A 15,909-nucleotide genomic window follows, 5' to 3' on the forward strand; every position below is an offset into this window, starting at 1 on the left:
TGGAAGCCAACGCAGATATATCCTCCTTTGTGTAGTCTTCTCTTTATCTTTCCCCTTTTCCTGTCTCTGCACCAAACACAAGTTCCATGAGGTGGACAAGAATTTGCCCTTAAAGAAACGCTGTCTGGTATCTTAAAACCTAATTCATCACAGCTGGTACAGGCCAAGAGCTATATCTCAGTTTCAGTCTCCCAGGTCAGTCAGCTTCAGGTGAACACCCCTCTAGCATCTTGGGGACTGCAGCGCAATACAACCTCATAAAAGGCCTTGGGTTTACTATTAGACGCAGAGCTGTATATCACAGTTCGACAGTTAATGGCTTTGCACTTTCTGCTGTTGTTGCCGTTTATCCAGTTTATTAACCATTTTCCTGAAAATACAATCCCCTGTCAGTAAAGAACAGCTTCTCATGAGATGCAATCACTCATACAACTATTGGTCCAGGGTAGAAGACACTGCAATGCATATAACTCAAGAGTATGTCACTGGCCCAACATGAATGCAGCATGACACAGCCCGGATCCTGAATTTGGATGTGTATACACAACCGTTTTCTCATTTTCCATAGGGAACTTGAGAAACCTTCTTGATGGAAGTTATTACAACAGATACATTTGCAGGAAAAGCTTCTAGAACATCAAATTGATAGTTAGCAACAGAAAAGCCAATTAGAGCTGAAAAATCCCCACGTTCCTGGCTCCTCTCTGGTCTTCTAAAGTATAGGTCTTCCTGTCTCCCTTATCTCATGATGAATAGTTACTGCATAAAGTTACCACAGAGAAAACTTGGTTGAAGAAGGGATGTTTATTTTGTCTTTGGAACAAAAAAGCTATGTTTGACAGGTGTGATGAAAACATTTATCAGCAACCTACTTACCTGAGAACACAGTAAATTTGTCTTCACATCACAGTAATATGTGAACATGCAGGCTGTGCCTTGGGTTTGGCAGCATTACAACGCACACAATTAGTCAGCCCAACCAAAGATTGCCCCCTGTGCCATTAAGTCCTTTGTGAGCTGACAAGAAATGCATGCCAAGGAGCAACACAAAAGCTCGTTGAGACAGGACTAAATCTGAGGTCTCTAATGAAATGGGCTTTTGCCAACATCCACTCCCTCGAGTTCTCAGTCAGACATACACTGCATAAAGCTGCATCTGGGCAGATGAATGAGGCTGCACGGCTTGATAGGGACAGTGGTTACCAGCAATGTGCTCATTTTTAAATGATGGAGTTTATTTCAATGACAAATGCCTGATAATTTGCATCAGCTGAAGCTCATTCTACCGTCCCCTACAACAGAAGCAGCCAAGCATCCCTGCACTGGGGCACTAGCAGTCAACTGGCATGAAGAGAAACCCATCACAGCAGCCCAGAAAAAAAGGCAGATAGGCTCACTGATAGACACATGGGCAGCTGACTCAAGATGAGGCTTTTTGACAGTCCAAAAGTGTCCACTGGACTCACAGAGGATGTTTGCTCCTGGGTTTGTCTCTAGGAGGCAATGTTCAGGCTGCTTTTCGTTACTGCATCTGAGTCCTCCTCTACTCATCTTTTCCACTGAGACTGCAAGGTCCACAGGGCATAAAATTCCTCCTATGAAGAGTTTATGCGTGAATTAAAAAAACACAAACCCAACCTGATGCCTTTCTTGACCTGGTAGATAAAAAGAGGTATCTTAACTAATAACAGGAAAGCTTATGTTCTTTAATAAAGAAGATGATGCCACTCAAGAGTATGAGTACTGGCCCAAGGTATCAAAGGGACCTAATAGAGCATCAATATTTTGACTTCCCCGTGCTTCAACCTTTCCACTGTTCTGACAATCTGAGCTGAACTGATCCTGATTATACAACTTAATGGTAGGAGCAGTGTTGTGCCTTTGGATTAGTCTGTGTCTAGGGAGCTTAACCACCAATTATATGTGCTTCACTGCTGTAGATGTGATAATAACAATAATAATTATCATTTACAAGGGTCTTTGCATTTTCAGAGCTCTTTGCAACCATTAACTAATTAACACCGTTAAAACCTTTGTTTAATTTAGAGCATCTTTAGATGGAAGTCATTCCTCCCACGCACAACTGCTAACATGAGATGTCTCAAAGCAGCTCTTTCATTTGATTTATGTGCATGTGTTCCCAGCTTCTCATTTTGGAAGAGAAAGAAGAAAGGTGACAAATAGATTCAAGTACAGCTGAGACAAGACATTAAACTGTCTTTTGATGTTTTTCTGTGGGCTCCTCTAGTGCTCCATGCTCACTGACTAATTATTGAGGTTCTTTTAGAGGAAATCAATGCTTTGCAATTCATTTAGCTGAAGAAACCTCCCAAACAATCCCTCTTGAAGCTGTTCCAAGAAACAGGAGCTAAGTCAGGCTGTTTTATGGGAATGTGGGTTGATTCTCATCGCAGTACAAGTGGAGGAATGTGCCAATTTCAGCCCTTTCCTTCACTAGGATAGATTTGAGCCAATCAAAAAATTACATTCAAGCAACATCTTCCTCTGAGCACAGGCACTCCATGCACAAGCTCTTCTCATACTCCTCTTGTATACTTACCACAAAGAGGCTATCAACAGTATCATGCTGTCTTCATAGCCTTCTGCACACAAGAAAAACCCCACTTCTCTGGTAGCTCCTGAGAATCCTCAGGCTGCCATTGAATCTGCAGTGGCATCTCATAGCCAGAGCATGCGGCAGGAGCCTACCTCTGCTTTCAGCCTGTCTGGATGTGCAAGAAGCATGAAGGAAAGAATTACTGGATTTGCAAAGGACTTGAGAGGAGGAAGCTTGTCTTAAAAATCTTAGACATAATTCAAGCAAATTTAGCATCTGTTCTTGCCAAACACCATTAGGATAGTCTTCCAACCATTGCAAATAACAAGAGCTGTGTGGCAGTTAGTCCAGGACAGTATATAGGTATAAGAAATCACCTGCATAGTACAGAAAGCTACATGGACAACAGTGGAGGGAGCATGGCAGGAGAAATTGGATGGATGAGCAAATTGAATGGCTTGAAAATTACAAAATTTGTTAAAGAAAGAGAAAGATCCACAAATACAACAGAGACTATACTGAAAACTCCTACAAAAGGAGGAGCAAGAGGCCTGGAGTTGGGTTACATACAATGTATCCTCTCCATTTCAGCCCAGATGGCCCATTGACAAGCATTTGAGAGGGACCACCCACATTTGTACAAATCCCAGAGTACTTTATCACACATGCACCACTGTGACTGCATGCCTTGTTTACCTCCTGGATAGGCATCATGCCAGATATCCCTTCCACACACATCTTCCCCTTTCTTTGTCCTGCATGATTTATGCAATATTTAAATAATGAATTGCATGGATGTTATGGAACTTACAGCACTCAGAGGAGGTCATTAAATAAATCACTGCATAATTCATTCAGATGAATCTGGATCTTGCAGTGGGAGGATTTCATCAGGGAAAAAACCTAAAATCAATCCATGGAGTTTATAAAATTGAAGGGCTGTCAGGGATTTGCAATATTTAAGTACTGTGTATATTTAGAATAAGAATATGCAAGTGATTTATATAGATTGACACCTTGGTTTCCCCTCAGCTGGACATCTCTGCCTCTGCTGCACCAGCTGTAAGAAGGGAAGACTAACCTCACTTTGTAAAGCTTTGTGAAGTGCCTGAAACTACAGATGCAGAGTATCACTGCAGTGCTGGACAATATTATTACACCAATTATGCAAGTTAAATTAGAATTAAGTTTATTTAAGTGGTCCTAACAAAGACCAGCACTGAGGTGAGCGCAGCATCCCCATATTTCTGTTCCCTCAGCTTGACTGCCCATGCTGGGGTCATGTAAGACATCCACCTCACTGAGCTCCAGCTCCTTATCATCTCAGGGGGTCTCAAGGTCAAGGTACCCCTGTGGGAAAGATGACTCAAGGAAATGCCCTTGAGACCCACCAGAGCCCACCCCACCAAACACACTCAGGCTGCTTGTGCCACCCTGCACAGACCATGGCTCCTGCTGACACTGTTTCACCACTTTTGCTAAACTAAATAAGCAGTGGCTGTGTTTCCCCTTACAGCCAGTCCTGAGCTTGATGTTTGCCAGTATCTGGGCAGATGTGTGTATCAGTACATGTGTGTAAGCATAATCTGCACCCACATATGCCTTCACCCACCTCTGGATTACTTCTGCTGTTGGAACATATTTGTACCTAAATACAAAAATCTTCAAGGCCAGGCAGGACTGTGGGAAGGAAGGATGGAGGAGAAGGGGAAGCTAAGACTGAATAGTGATCTTCTAAGTGGGCTTTTGATGCATATTGTCATGTCAAGCATCACGGTAAGCCTGGGAGCCCAGGAACCCTGGCATGCTGCAGAGATCAGGGTGCCTTTACTCCACTCATTTTATAAAACATTTGATTTGTGATGCCAGCTTGCTTTCATGGCTGTGCTGCTTTCTCTGGGACTGAGGTCCTTGTCACTTTGAAGATCCCAGCTATTTGACTGCTTTGAATTAATTTGTTTAATGAACCTCAGGGGGCCACTGCACTGAAGCATTCCCTAACATGTTCAGAGCTTTGCAGTTTCTTCACTAATTAGGGACTCCTCTGGGGCTAAACACAAGAGGTTCTGCTGCTGTGTTTGAAGATGGCAGGAAGCCAAGACAGTGCTGAATCTCCAGCTTAGGTGAAGCATCTCTAATATTTTTCCTCCTCTATTTTTTCTCACCCCCAGCCAGGGCAGAGTTGCCAACAACAAACACAAATTACTCAAGGTGCTACGAGAGGGAAGCATTTTATCAAAGCACAAATAAAACAGCAAAGTTCTGCAGGGTGCTTTTTTGCACATGTGCACTTTTCTCAGGAGATGCTACACAGCTCTTTTCCACAAGCCCTTTCCTCAGTGCCTGTTAACCTACTTACTATTAAAGGCTCCTAGTAGCTAAAACTGAAGCTCAGGTTGCTCCTTAGTCACTACCCAGGAACACAGCAACCTCAGTATTTGCCGTAGCCCAGCTGGCCAGCCTCACAGAGCCCAGCACAGGCCACACGGTGCATCACTTACAGAGGCTTAGGGTGAGAAAACAGGGGGACTATCTCAAGTGCCTCAAGGATGTGGGAGTGTCATGGCTGAGAGACGTGAGACAAAATCCACTCATAGCAGCTTTTCTTAATGCAAGAGTTTTCTCTTTACCTTCCCTTGCAGTGCCTGGCCCTTTATAGCTTCCCTACCAAAGAGTGAAATACGCATGACCTGGTTAAAAAAGAGAATACATTCATAATTGTCAGAATGAACCAGGAAAGAAATTGGTAACTTTTATTGGTATCTTCTTCAATCCATTACAGCAACTTTGTTACCCCTCAGAATTTCCCAAAACTAAGAAAGGGCTGCTCAGAATCCACTCCACAGTGGTCAGGGCACCAAGGGTCCTGCAAAATCAATTGCCAGGCACATTCATTACTGATTAAATAGGAAATCCACAAATACCATTAGAAAATGAGGATTAAACATGTAGAACAGATTGGAACCATCCTCTCTCCCTTCCAGTCTCACTGTAAGTCACCTTCCTGTTGACAAGTTCAGAAGGACAAATGTATAATAGGAGGCAAGCAGTAGTAAACAAACATAGCATCACCATAAAGCTGGAAACTACCTTCCTGGAATGAAGTTACAGATACCGTGCCAGCAATCGTGGATTTCCACAGGCTGCAACCTGTTGTCCAGCCTGGCAAAGCCTTTGGCAGCTAGCAGTCAAGGAGCATCAGCCACTGGAAGAAGGATCTCCATCAAGCCACCTGACTGGAAACCAGGACTGATTGTAATCCTCACAGCTCTCACACGGGGTCACTGCCGTCTAGTTAACATCACCAGTGCGACCGTACTGCTAAATCCAAGACTCAAAGTAGCCTCCAGGCAGAGGCTGCATGCCGTGGGGCCAATCTTCAGTCCTGCCAGCTCCTGAGATCTAGAACATCTCCACACCTGGCCACTGTGGCCTGAGCCATCTCCAGCACATTATGACACTTCCTTACCATCTCCAGAAATAGCCTCTTTCAACATAAAAATGCCAGGTGTAGACAGCTTCTCACACCATCCTGTTTCCCTGTGCATACCTTCTTTGCTCCCTCCACAGGAACTATAAACATCAGAGAAGTTAATAAATTTGTGGATACACCCCTGGGAGATAGAGAGACCACAGTGACTAGCAAAGATACTCTCCCGCCCAGGCTTAAAGGCAAAGCTGGTTATGGCAGTAGTGGGTGAACTAAGTCAAGCAAATTATAGCCCATACAGCAGTCCCCAGACCACCACAGGCACATCCTCTCATTTAAAGCCCCTGTTGCTTCTTCCCACTTTCTTCAGACCAGATTTTATCCATACCTTTACCATGATAACATATGAAACGGCATCTCCAGCACTCCCACTGTCACAACGGTAGGAACAGCACGGGTCTGTGCCAGCCCCACTTATACTCTCAGCAGCACTCACACCTGTGAAGATCAGCCTCAGCCCTCTTAGCCCTTTCAGCCCCCCCAAACACAGCACCCTTCAGAATCTGCAATGAATATGAAATAGAAACCCCCTTTCCCAACTACACCCTGTGACCCACTCAGCACCCGAGACATTTGACCATTGTTGGAAATGTGGATAGGGATGGTGTGCGCACTGTGGATGCCCACATGAGGAGGAAAGCACACAAGAAGCTGCTCTGGCTGAAGAGACATTGTCTCTTTCTCCTTTGCTCCCTCCTCAGTGTTGTTTGGGTGCAGCCATGGCTTGCTCAGCTCCTCAGAATCCCTGCCTCCTCCTGCCTGCTGCTGCTGCTCCTGCCTTTACGTGACAGGGTGTATGTAAAATGTAAATCAGGTGGAAATGACTTTCAAGGAGGCTGGAGGCAGTGAGCCTGGATCTGAGCCATGGTGCAACCTGGCACCAGGTTCCCTGCACCTTGCCCTGCTCTCTGCTCCCTGCCAGCACCCCAGCTCCTTCTGCCAGGGGATAGAGAGGAAGCAGACAGTGTGTGTGGGGAAAAATGGGGGCTGATGGTCTTTCCCACACCTCTCACTGAGCTGCACCAAAGACTGATTGTTGGGGTTAACATTTAACTTAACAAATGGTGTGGGTTCCCACACAGACACCAAGGAGAGGAAGATACTTTCTAGGGACAGCAGTCACCTGATTCCCCACAGGGCAGTGGCACACATTCCCAGGCGTGCTAGACCTGTGTGGGGTGGGTGCTGAGCCCCTCTACAGCGGGACAGCAGAGAAAGGTTTTTACCTTCGCGGCCCCGTGCTGGCACACACCAGACTCAGGACAGCAAACCCAGGTACTGTCGGCGGAAAGCTGCTGCCATCTGCTGGGCAGCTGTCTATCCAACACCTATCCCATCAGCTGTTTTTCCTCAGGGCTATTGCTCTCTCCTGTCCCAAACCCTTATCCCCGGAGCTGCCTGACTTCCCCTGCAGCACACCCGGCAGAGCAGGAGCCTCTGACAGCTGCCTGTCCGTGTGGCACCAGGGCAGGAGCCATCACCCATGCAAACAGGGTGTACCCTCTGCATTGCATGATAATGCTTCTATACAAACAGGCTTCCCTACAAAGGCAAATACACCGTGTGACACAGTGACAGGATGCCCGCTGAGCTCCGGCTGTGCTGTTTGGATCTGCAGGGCTTGGATTCTACCAAGGCAAACTCCATTCCTCAAGAAGGTGTCAGAAGTAGTTGCAGCCCAGTGCTGATATCTGTCCTCACAACCTGCTTAGAAATGGCACCGAAACACCTGCACTGCTCTGGGCAGATTTCTCTTCCTTTCCCATGGACAGGTTTAGGGACAGAAGGGACTGTAATTGAAACAAACAGAAACCAGGAAAGAGGGCAGCAGCAGCACCAGGACAGCCAAACAGGGCTTTCTTTCCAGAAAGGCTCATCAGACATAGAAAGAGGCCAATAATAATTACGGTCCAAGGAGGAGGAGTGTAGGTGATAGCAGAGACCTCATCTCCACTTTGGGAAAGAGGAAGTAGAGGAAGCAAGTAAACCCAGACACTATCCTGTACACCTTCAAGTTGCAGAGAGAGCAAGCTCCTGGCTGCTATTTCTCCTACCTCTTGTAATGAAGGATCATTTGGGGACCAAGCTTATTGGGCTTTTTACAGTGCAAAATGAGATTTGCAGTGGCCTCTGTGTATCTGGCAGGAGAGCTCCTGCACCTGGGCTGTCTCACCTTTCTGCCTTTGGCAGGTATGCATGAGCAAACAGTGCTCATTTGCATAAGGACATGTCAAGCCTATTTTTTAGAATGACCAGCTCCACTTACCAAGGTGCTACACGTACCCTTCAGCAACAGGCCCTGCCTTCCAGCACGATGGGGTGTAACTTTATGTGTGTTTTGTCTCATAGGTCAAGATGTACTAAGGTCTGCCTACTTTTGCCTGCCTCCTCAGGTAATCCCACCCTGTATCATCTCCCAAAGGAAGCACCCTATGGGTTCAGGGCATGAGCAAGGGGAAGTGGCCAGGCTGGCAGAAGGTCAACATGATGGGAAGTTGTACCTGTAAAACCCACTGGAAGAAGAGAAAAATTACTAGGAGTTTCACAATAAAGTACAAAGAAGCAATGGAGGGCAAACAGGAAAATTCCCTTGTTAAACTGCTCACTGTAGGGAAGTGCCCTTTAGCAAAATATTTGTCTTTCAAACCAGATTCCTCCCCTTGCAAACTGCCAGAGCAAGCCTGTCCTCACTCTCCCCGCAGTCCGACGGCCCTTCTGATGTACATAACAAGGAGGCTTTTTATCCCTCAGAGGCAAATGCAGAGTACAATACACCTTTTCTTATTCAAGCCTGGATAAAGCCCTTTCAGGCCTATCAGACTAGGATAAAGAGCTTAAAACTGAAGATTCCTTCTGCTGATGTCTGTGGGAAATCCCATGGCAGGGACATGCTGAGAGCTGAGCTGGCAGAGGACCAGGACTGAGGTGTTTCCCCGCAGCAAACCTGTGACACGTGGGGGATTGTCTGTGTCCATGGTGGTGGTGTCTTTCTGGGAGTAAGTCCACATTGCTTTCATTTCTTACTTTTGAAGGAAAATTCATTGTATTTCCATATCCTGGGATGCTGCTTTGGTGACGAGGCATTTGTTTAACTTGGGACACCGTGAATTCCTTAATGGATTGCCAGGCTGATGGCATGAGTATGCTGCTGTTGCTGTGGGACAGAGTAGAAACTTTGATAAGGAAGACTGGAGTGCAGAGAGGCTGGTTTAGGATTGGTTTTAGCCTTTTGGGATAGTTCACAGCTTTAAATAATCTCCTCCTGTGATTCTTTCCAACAAAGGTGAATAGAGCAAAACAGTTTTTACACCCCTCATCTCCAATACCATTAAGGCAAACTAGTTTGATGTTACAGACTTTTACACCTTTAAAACACCTCTTGTAGTGCAGTATCCCATTTCCAAGTCTCCTATTTCCCTACTATTCACACCATTTTTGACTTGGTACAAGAGCACATAGCAGCCAACACAAAGCTCCCTTCTGTTCTCCCACACCAACATCATCGCAATGCCCAGCACTGGAATTCAACAGTCCTCAGTAACACGACTTCATTGGATCAGCAGGAACCATGCTCAAGTTGATGGGCTCCCAAATGTGCTGAATTTAAAGACACTCATCACTGCATTTGACTAAATGGAAGCTCATGAACTTCACCAACCTCAGTAATGCCCCATACAGTGGTACAACAAGAGAACTGAAATCCCAGGAACAAGTTCATCCATATTTTGGCAAGTCACCTCAAAGCTACCTCAAAACACCTCTGACTGGCCCGTGTTCTCCATGTGATTTATCTCCTCACACCCAGTCACTCTTTCCACACCATATTAACAGATGTGTTAAGTACCAAAGCAATACCTGCTACAAGGCTTTGCCCAGAAGAAACCAAACTTCCTCTTGTCCAGTCCAAGTGTGAAGCTCTCAAAGAGCTTTAACTCCATCAGGGCTGATCCCACAACCTGTAAACATCTGTGGAGGTTCCCCACGTGTCATCCTCATCTAAATCTGTAGTACTTAGGTCAAGGAGTTGCACGTTCACACTCTGGGGCACAGAGAAAACTAATCCAGAAAACCTCTCTCATTTCTTCAGTCTCGCAGGCCATAAAGACAAAAAGATCCTTCTTTGCTTATGTTTTATAAATACACGTATGCCATTATGCACAGACAATCTGGGATGAGTTTTCAGGCAGTGAATGGAGGTTTAGACAGACACAGTACATCCCATCAGGAGTCAATGGAGTTGTAGTTCTATTTTTGCACATACCAGAATGAATTAAATAACCAACATATAAAAGGATTATGGAAGAAAAAATGGTAATTACACTGCCTTAAAAAGATAAACCTGCTCTTTCCCTTTCTCCTGGTCCTTAAGCATGGCATGAATTCTGTACATAGACCAGGCCTACCAAAGCAGGCAACCCTCAGAGATAGCTTTGTGTCCCATAGATAGTGGTCCGCTAGTGTGTTTCTTGTATGCTTCCTGAGTCCAGGGCTGGTCATCTTATGGAAATGTCCAAAGAAATTACACTGCATTGTTAACAAGGCTTTTTGGGGAAGAAAATAGAGTAACCAACTCTCCATCCAGTCTTCAAGGGGGAAAATGGTGACAACAGAGATAACTACCCTGCCTCTTCAGAGGTGTGCTCCCGCACCCTCATGTTCTCCTGCCACAACTACCTTCAGGTTACAGCAGAAGCTGCTACACAGGCTAAGCTGAACCCTTTTTGTCTGTTTTAGTGGGCAAAAAGGTGATTTTCCCTGCAAATACTGGAAGGGAAAAAGAGATAACAGTGACTCTGTACTACCCTTATGGTGCTGCTACAATCTCCATCAGTTTGCTCCGAACAACACGGGTTTAAGACTGCACTTTTCCTTCCTTTGGAAGGTGGTAAACTAGGGCAGGGCAGGCAGCATGTAAACAGTTCTTGAGGGTTGGAAAAATGAGAATAATAATTTAATGGACTGCTTGGGCACATCTTCACAGCTTCATTGTTACATCCATCCCCTCACATGGACACTTGGCTGCTGCTGCTCTTTCTCTCCAGGCAGTCTGCTCTCATCGAGCAAATTATGTTCCCTTTCACCTTGGCTGCTGAAACAAGGACATTGGAAGTGATTTGGCCCTATTCTGGCTATTTACATGATGGCCTCCTCTTTAACAGCTCCTAGTAAAAATATACATACATCATCAGCCAGTTAGCCTTCCATTAGGGAAGCTTTTTCCCCATACAATTGAAGTAACACGTTGTTTACTGGAGACACTTCCAAAAAGGAAAAGTAAGGGTCAGCAGACATGCCAAAAATCAAGTCCAGAGCAAGCAGAAGTTTTACTTCTCCTCTTGTCCTTTTTTTTAAAAGCTGCATAAAGTAACAACCCAGAAGGATTTTGAGGGTACTTCTTCATGGTCACCAAGGACTTGAACCCTCTTAAAGCATAACAAGAGCTCCAAGATTTTAGTTGAAGTGAGCATATACTTTAAACCATATTTAACCCCAGCATACCCATAGATCTGGGCTCAGGGGGAGGTGACAAGTACAAGCAAGTGACACCACAAGGCTTCTTCATTCATGTTCTGCTGAGAAAGTCCTGGGCTTAGAGATGTGCACCTCGCTGCTGCCACTCCCATTGGTGGTTGTAGTGATGATGTACTGGGTGGTGGGCTGCTGAGTGCTTGGTTGGGATTCCAAGGTATCCGTGGGAACTGGGGGCTGAGAAACACCGACCTGGACCTCACTGGGCAGCGAAGTGTTTTGTTTGGCTTCCAGATCAGGCTGACCTTCAGATATCACATAGTGAGTCTGCATGGAGAATATGGAAAATCATCATCATGGCACCTTGTCTAAGTTGCCTGTTCTAATCTGTAGCTTTTCTGTTGCTGTGCTGGAGACATTTTGGTATGAACTTAGAAATTAAGTTTTATTTCACTTAAACGTACCCAAGAACAACCTAACACTTGTCCTTTGTTTTGAAGTACATTGGGCTACTTTGTATTTGGTTAACTTACCAGCAGTTAAGCTACTGACACAATCAACCCATCACTACAAGTTATAATAGCCATTCTTAATACTGCTCTCAAAGTTCTTTGTTTTCCACATGTTCTACAAGTTGCATTTCCAGTATCACACAGAACAACCACCTGCCTCCTCATGCTAGATTGCTTACAAGGTAAGACAGCAGTGACTCTTAGTCTGTAATCCTACAGGTAACAGAAAGCTTGCAAAATTATTCTCTACTCTGTGTGCCCCAGTATTCACTTTGGCATCTTTTTAGCCTTCAAACTGTATGCTCAAAGCCTGATACATGATTCTGGATTAAGAAAACCCGAAAAGGCCATGATGGTTCTTCTTACCTGCGTAACTGCTTTCACTTGCCCCGTGTTGACAGTGGTGACTGGTGTACCTACAGCAGTCTCTGTGATCACGTACTGGCCTTGGGGAATGGTCATCATCTGGATCTCAGATGCTGAAAATGGAAATTGGAGAATCAAGACCTTCAGTCAAACTCAAAGACCACCTTGAAAGATGTTGTCTTATCTCAGTAGCATATCAGTCCTGAAACAGTGGCTGTTAAACAGCAGTTCAGGTACTGTAAAACCTTGTACAACTCTACAGACCTCAAGAGATTTAGTGCCAGCCAACATGAGCTGCAGATTTGGCAATTCATTCATAGACAACACATCCTGTTCTCACCTAAATCACCGAATTACCACCCAGAGCTTCATGGACATAAGGCATAGTTTCATCATATCCTCAATTTCATCCAAATTTGAACTAGTCCCTACCCAACACATGTAGTCTTGCTGAATACAACATCCTTGGAATAAAGGAGCCCGGTCTGCCTGCAACCATTTTCATTTATCTGAAACTATTTCTCTCCTTAAGATGTGTATAAATATTAATCACAAATCTTAATGAGCTCTGAAAATACTATCCCGTTTGGTAGCTGGAGGAATGGAGCACATCTTAGTCCCACTCCTAGTGAGAGCTGCTGCTGACACTTACAATAGCTCCGAAATGAGTTCCATGTGCTGGGAAGATACGTGTGCTGGACTGAAGATCCCTGCTGCTGCTGGAGGGCTTGCGTTGGTGTTGATGTAGCTGTCTGCATCTGTGAGGGGCTGAGATCCTGCTGAGATTGTTGCGAGGAGGGACTCAAAGGCTGAGCCCCAACCTAGGAAAGGTAAAAGCATTCTCAGTGTAGTAAGTTACAAACATCTTGGTTTAGTAAGGGAAAACATGGGGGCAGGTTCTATAGGATATCCTATGTGACTCCTAAGAAGGGAGTCTCATCTCCTTTGTAGCCACCGTTTAAATACTACAACATGGTGATAAGGTCTTCCTGCAGCCTTCTTTCTCCAGGCTGAACAAGCTCAGTTCTCTCAACCTTTCCTCACACAGCTTCCCAGTCCTTCGATCATCTTTGTGGCCCTCCTCTGGACCCTCTCCAGCCTGTATAGTCAGGACAAAAACTGAACCACCCCCCAACAGCATGGAGAGCTTCAAGTATTTGAGGAATGCCAGTTTCCATTTAAGTCTTTCAACTGTCTATGTTTAAGTTGCAATACCTGTGCTGATGACTGAGGTGCTGCTGAAGGCTCTGTGACCTGGATGTGCTGCACCTGGATAGCATGCTGGGTGTAGGTCTGGGGGTCGTGAAGCTGCTCAACGTCCACTGTGGAGTGCTGGGACTGGTGAGGTGAGGTAGCCTGGGAGGAAAATGAAACTAAACATAAGACTATCAAACCAGCAGTCCTGTAAACCCCTTCTGTGACACAAGCTCTGCAATAGTGAGCTATGAGCCTTAATGAGACCATGGAGCACTCCTGTTCAAGCCACTGTTTACCCTCTCTTTGCTCCTGGGAGATCAAGAAATACATTTAACAGATGTAATAGCACTGAGGTGGTTACATCTTAAGTCACCCCACTGAAAAGGACTTGCTAAGGGCACACAAGCTGTCTACCAAAGTGTCTGAAAACCAGGACCATCATTCTTTGTAAGCTTCTTTCTATAAAATACATTTATAGTCTATAAAATACATTTATAGTCTATAGAATAGATACATCCTCAAGATCTGCATATCCAGAACTGGTTTTTGATACCACTCTGTATCAAGACAAGTGCTCAGAGTCTTACTCATTAAAAGCTTTTTGGAGCAACACCTGCTAATGATACCAATTGCTGTAATTTAATTACAAGTCTAAGATCTTGATAAAATTAATACTAGCAATCAGTATTTATGCTCTTGTATCATTACAACAGCCACTGTCAATATTAACTGGGGCCAGGCCATTATTTAGTCTTTATTAACTGAATTAATAACTTCATTTGTAACAAGGAGCCAGATAGAACAAGGAATTGCAGACTCAGATACAAGCACATGGTACTTTCAGCTTCACCCAGTGGATAAGAGATCTGAAGGCTATGCCCATTCATTACAGCTCCCCAAGTTATGTTCCTCAGCTCGGTTGCTCCAGTTACACTTTGGTTTATTTGCAGGAGGCACAGAAAACTGATATTCTAATAGATGACACAAAGGGGAAAAGCAAGCAGCTCTCTGTACTTCCAGACTTTGGCTCACTGAGAACAAGGAAGGACAAATTAGTCTTTAACCGCAAAAATGGGTCACCCACTGACCCACTTTCCCAGGTGCTGGAAAACCTTCCTAGAGCAGACTTGAGCAAAGCTGCCCAGATAGACAGAACTAAACTGAAGTAGGACTTCGTGTCCAGCAAGCAGACCAAGACCAGCAGGATTTATGCACAGTACACAATGCTTACAAAGGGAACCCTATCATCAACCAGTTTATCTGTGAAGAAGTGTGCACCACTCTTTGTAACTACTCCTTAACAAACTTCCGAGTGCTACAGCCCCAAGAAAGCAACAGGCTTGATATGGAGGGAGTCAAAAGCACATCAAGTCCCCCACCAGGCCACTCACCTGGGCCACTTGCACAACCTGCAGCTGTATGTGCTGAGACTGCTGCAAGCCAGTTGTGGGTTGAGACACTGGGATGTATTGGATCCGCTGGTAATCTCCCTGGGGAGTCCGGTAGTCCGTGGTGAGGGTCTGGGATATCTCTGTCATTGCCTGGGTCAGTAAATCTGTTGTCTGAGCAGGTAGAGAGAGATACAGACCATCATCAGTTGACATCATATTGTCAACTGGATTGGGTACTTCCACAGGGCTGTAGTTCTTTTCAGCACACCATTGGGCCTAGACATTGATTTACAAGAACTTAATGTGTACAGAGGATGGAGTCATAAGCAGTCACCAGGGATTATCCGCTAGAATTGGTCTCTTCTGTCTAAATGTGATGGTCAGGACCTTCGAGGACTGATTTATGCAATAATAATTAAAGAATTAATCTTTTGACTTAATACTATGCTATTAGACAACAAAAATCCTGCATTTGTCAAGAGCTGACTTAGTTTTCAAGTCAAAAAGTGCTTCTTGGATATACTCCACCTTCCCTCCTCACCTACCAGAGTGAGACTTTTCTTAACTGTATTGCCTAAGCGTGTAAAGACATTTGGCACCCCCAGGTTTATGAAGCCACCAGCATCATGGTTGAATCTACACATTTTAAAGCAGAACAGTCTTTTAGCCACTTACAGTCTTCAAATAGGAAGTTTTAAGTTGTGATCAATAGGATTTTTAAAGCTACGCAGCATCCCAGCACTACTAATGAAGACAAAGCTGATTTTTCTAGCCTCAGCTTTCACCTCCTGATGTATTAACTGATGTATTAACAGTGAACAGATCAGCTACTGGAGGTGTGTTATCAACCAGAATTGCACTGTCCAAAAGTGTCCCTGCCCATGGCAGGGGCATGAACTGGATGATCTTTAAGGTCCCTTCCAACCC

The 15,909-nt window shown here is 44.9% G+C and overlaps 1 protein-coding gene across 6 annotated transcripts in view; it reads right to left on the minus strand.

Moving 5' to 3' along the window:
* Nucleotides 1-8,613: 8,613 nt before the first annotated feature.
* PRDM10 (PR/SET domain 10) overlaps nucleotides 8,614-15,909 on the minus strand; it is a 44,219-nt gene continuing 36,923 nt past the window's right edge. For 5 of the 6 annotated variants that reach the window (XM_080631767.1, XM_080631765.1, XM_080631766.1 and 2 more), the window contains 5 exons: nucleotides 14,983-15,153; nucleotides 13,610-13,750; nucleotides 13,047-13,215; nucleotides 12,395-12,507; nucleotides 8,614-11,843 (listed from right to left, as the gene is read on the minus strand). In XM_080631767.1, coding sequence (XP_080487893.1) covers nucleotides 11,607-11,843; nucleotides 12,395-12,507; nucleotides 13,047-13,215; nucleotides 13,610-13,750; nucleotides 14,983-15,153 — 831 coding nt within the window. In that variant the 3' untranslated portion in view covers nucleotides 8,614-11,606. The remainder of the gene's footprint in view (nucleotides 11,844-12,394; nucleotides 12,508-13,046; nucleotides 13,216-13,609; nucleotides 13,751-14,982; nucleotides 15,154-15,909) is intronic. The other variant, XR_013958208.1, reaches the window with a different exon arrangement.

The sequence above is a fragment of the Psittacula echo genome, assembly GCF_963264785.1.
Source record: "Psittacula echo genome assembly, chromosome: 18".
Taxonomy (NCBI): domain Eukaryota; kingdom Metazoa; phylum Chordata; class Aves; order Psittaciformes; family Psittacidae; genus Psittacula; species Psittacula echo.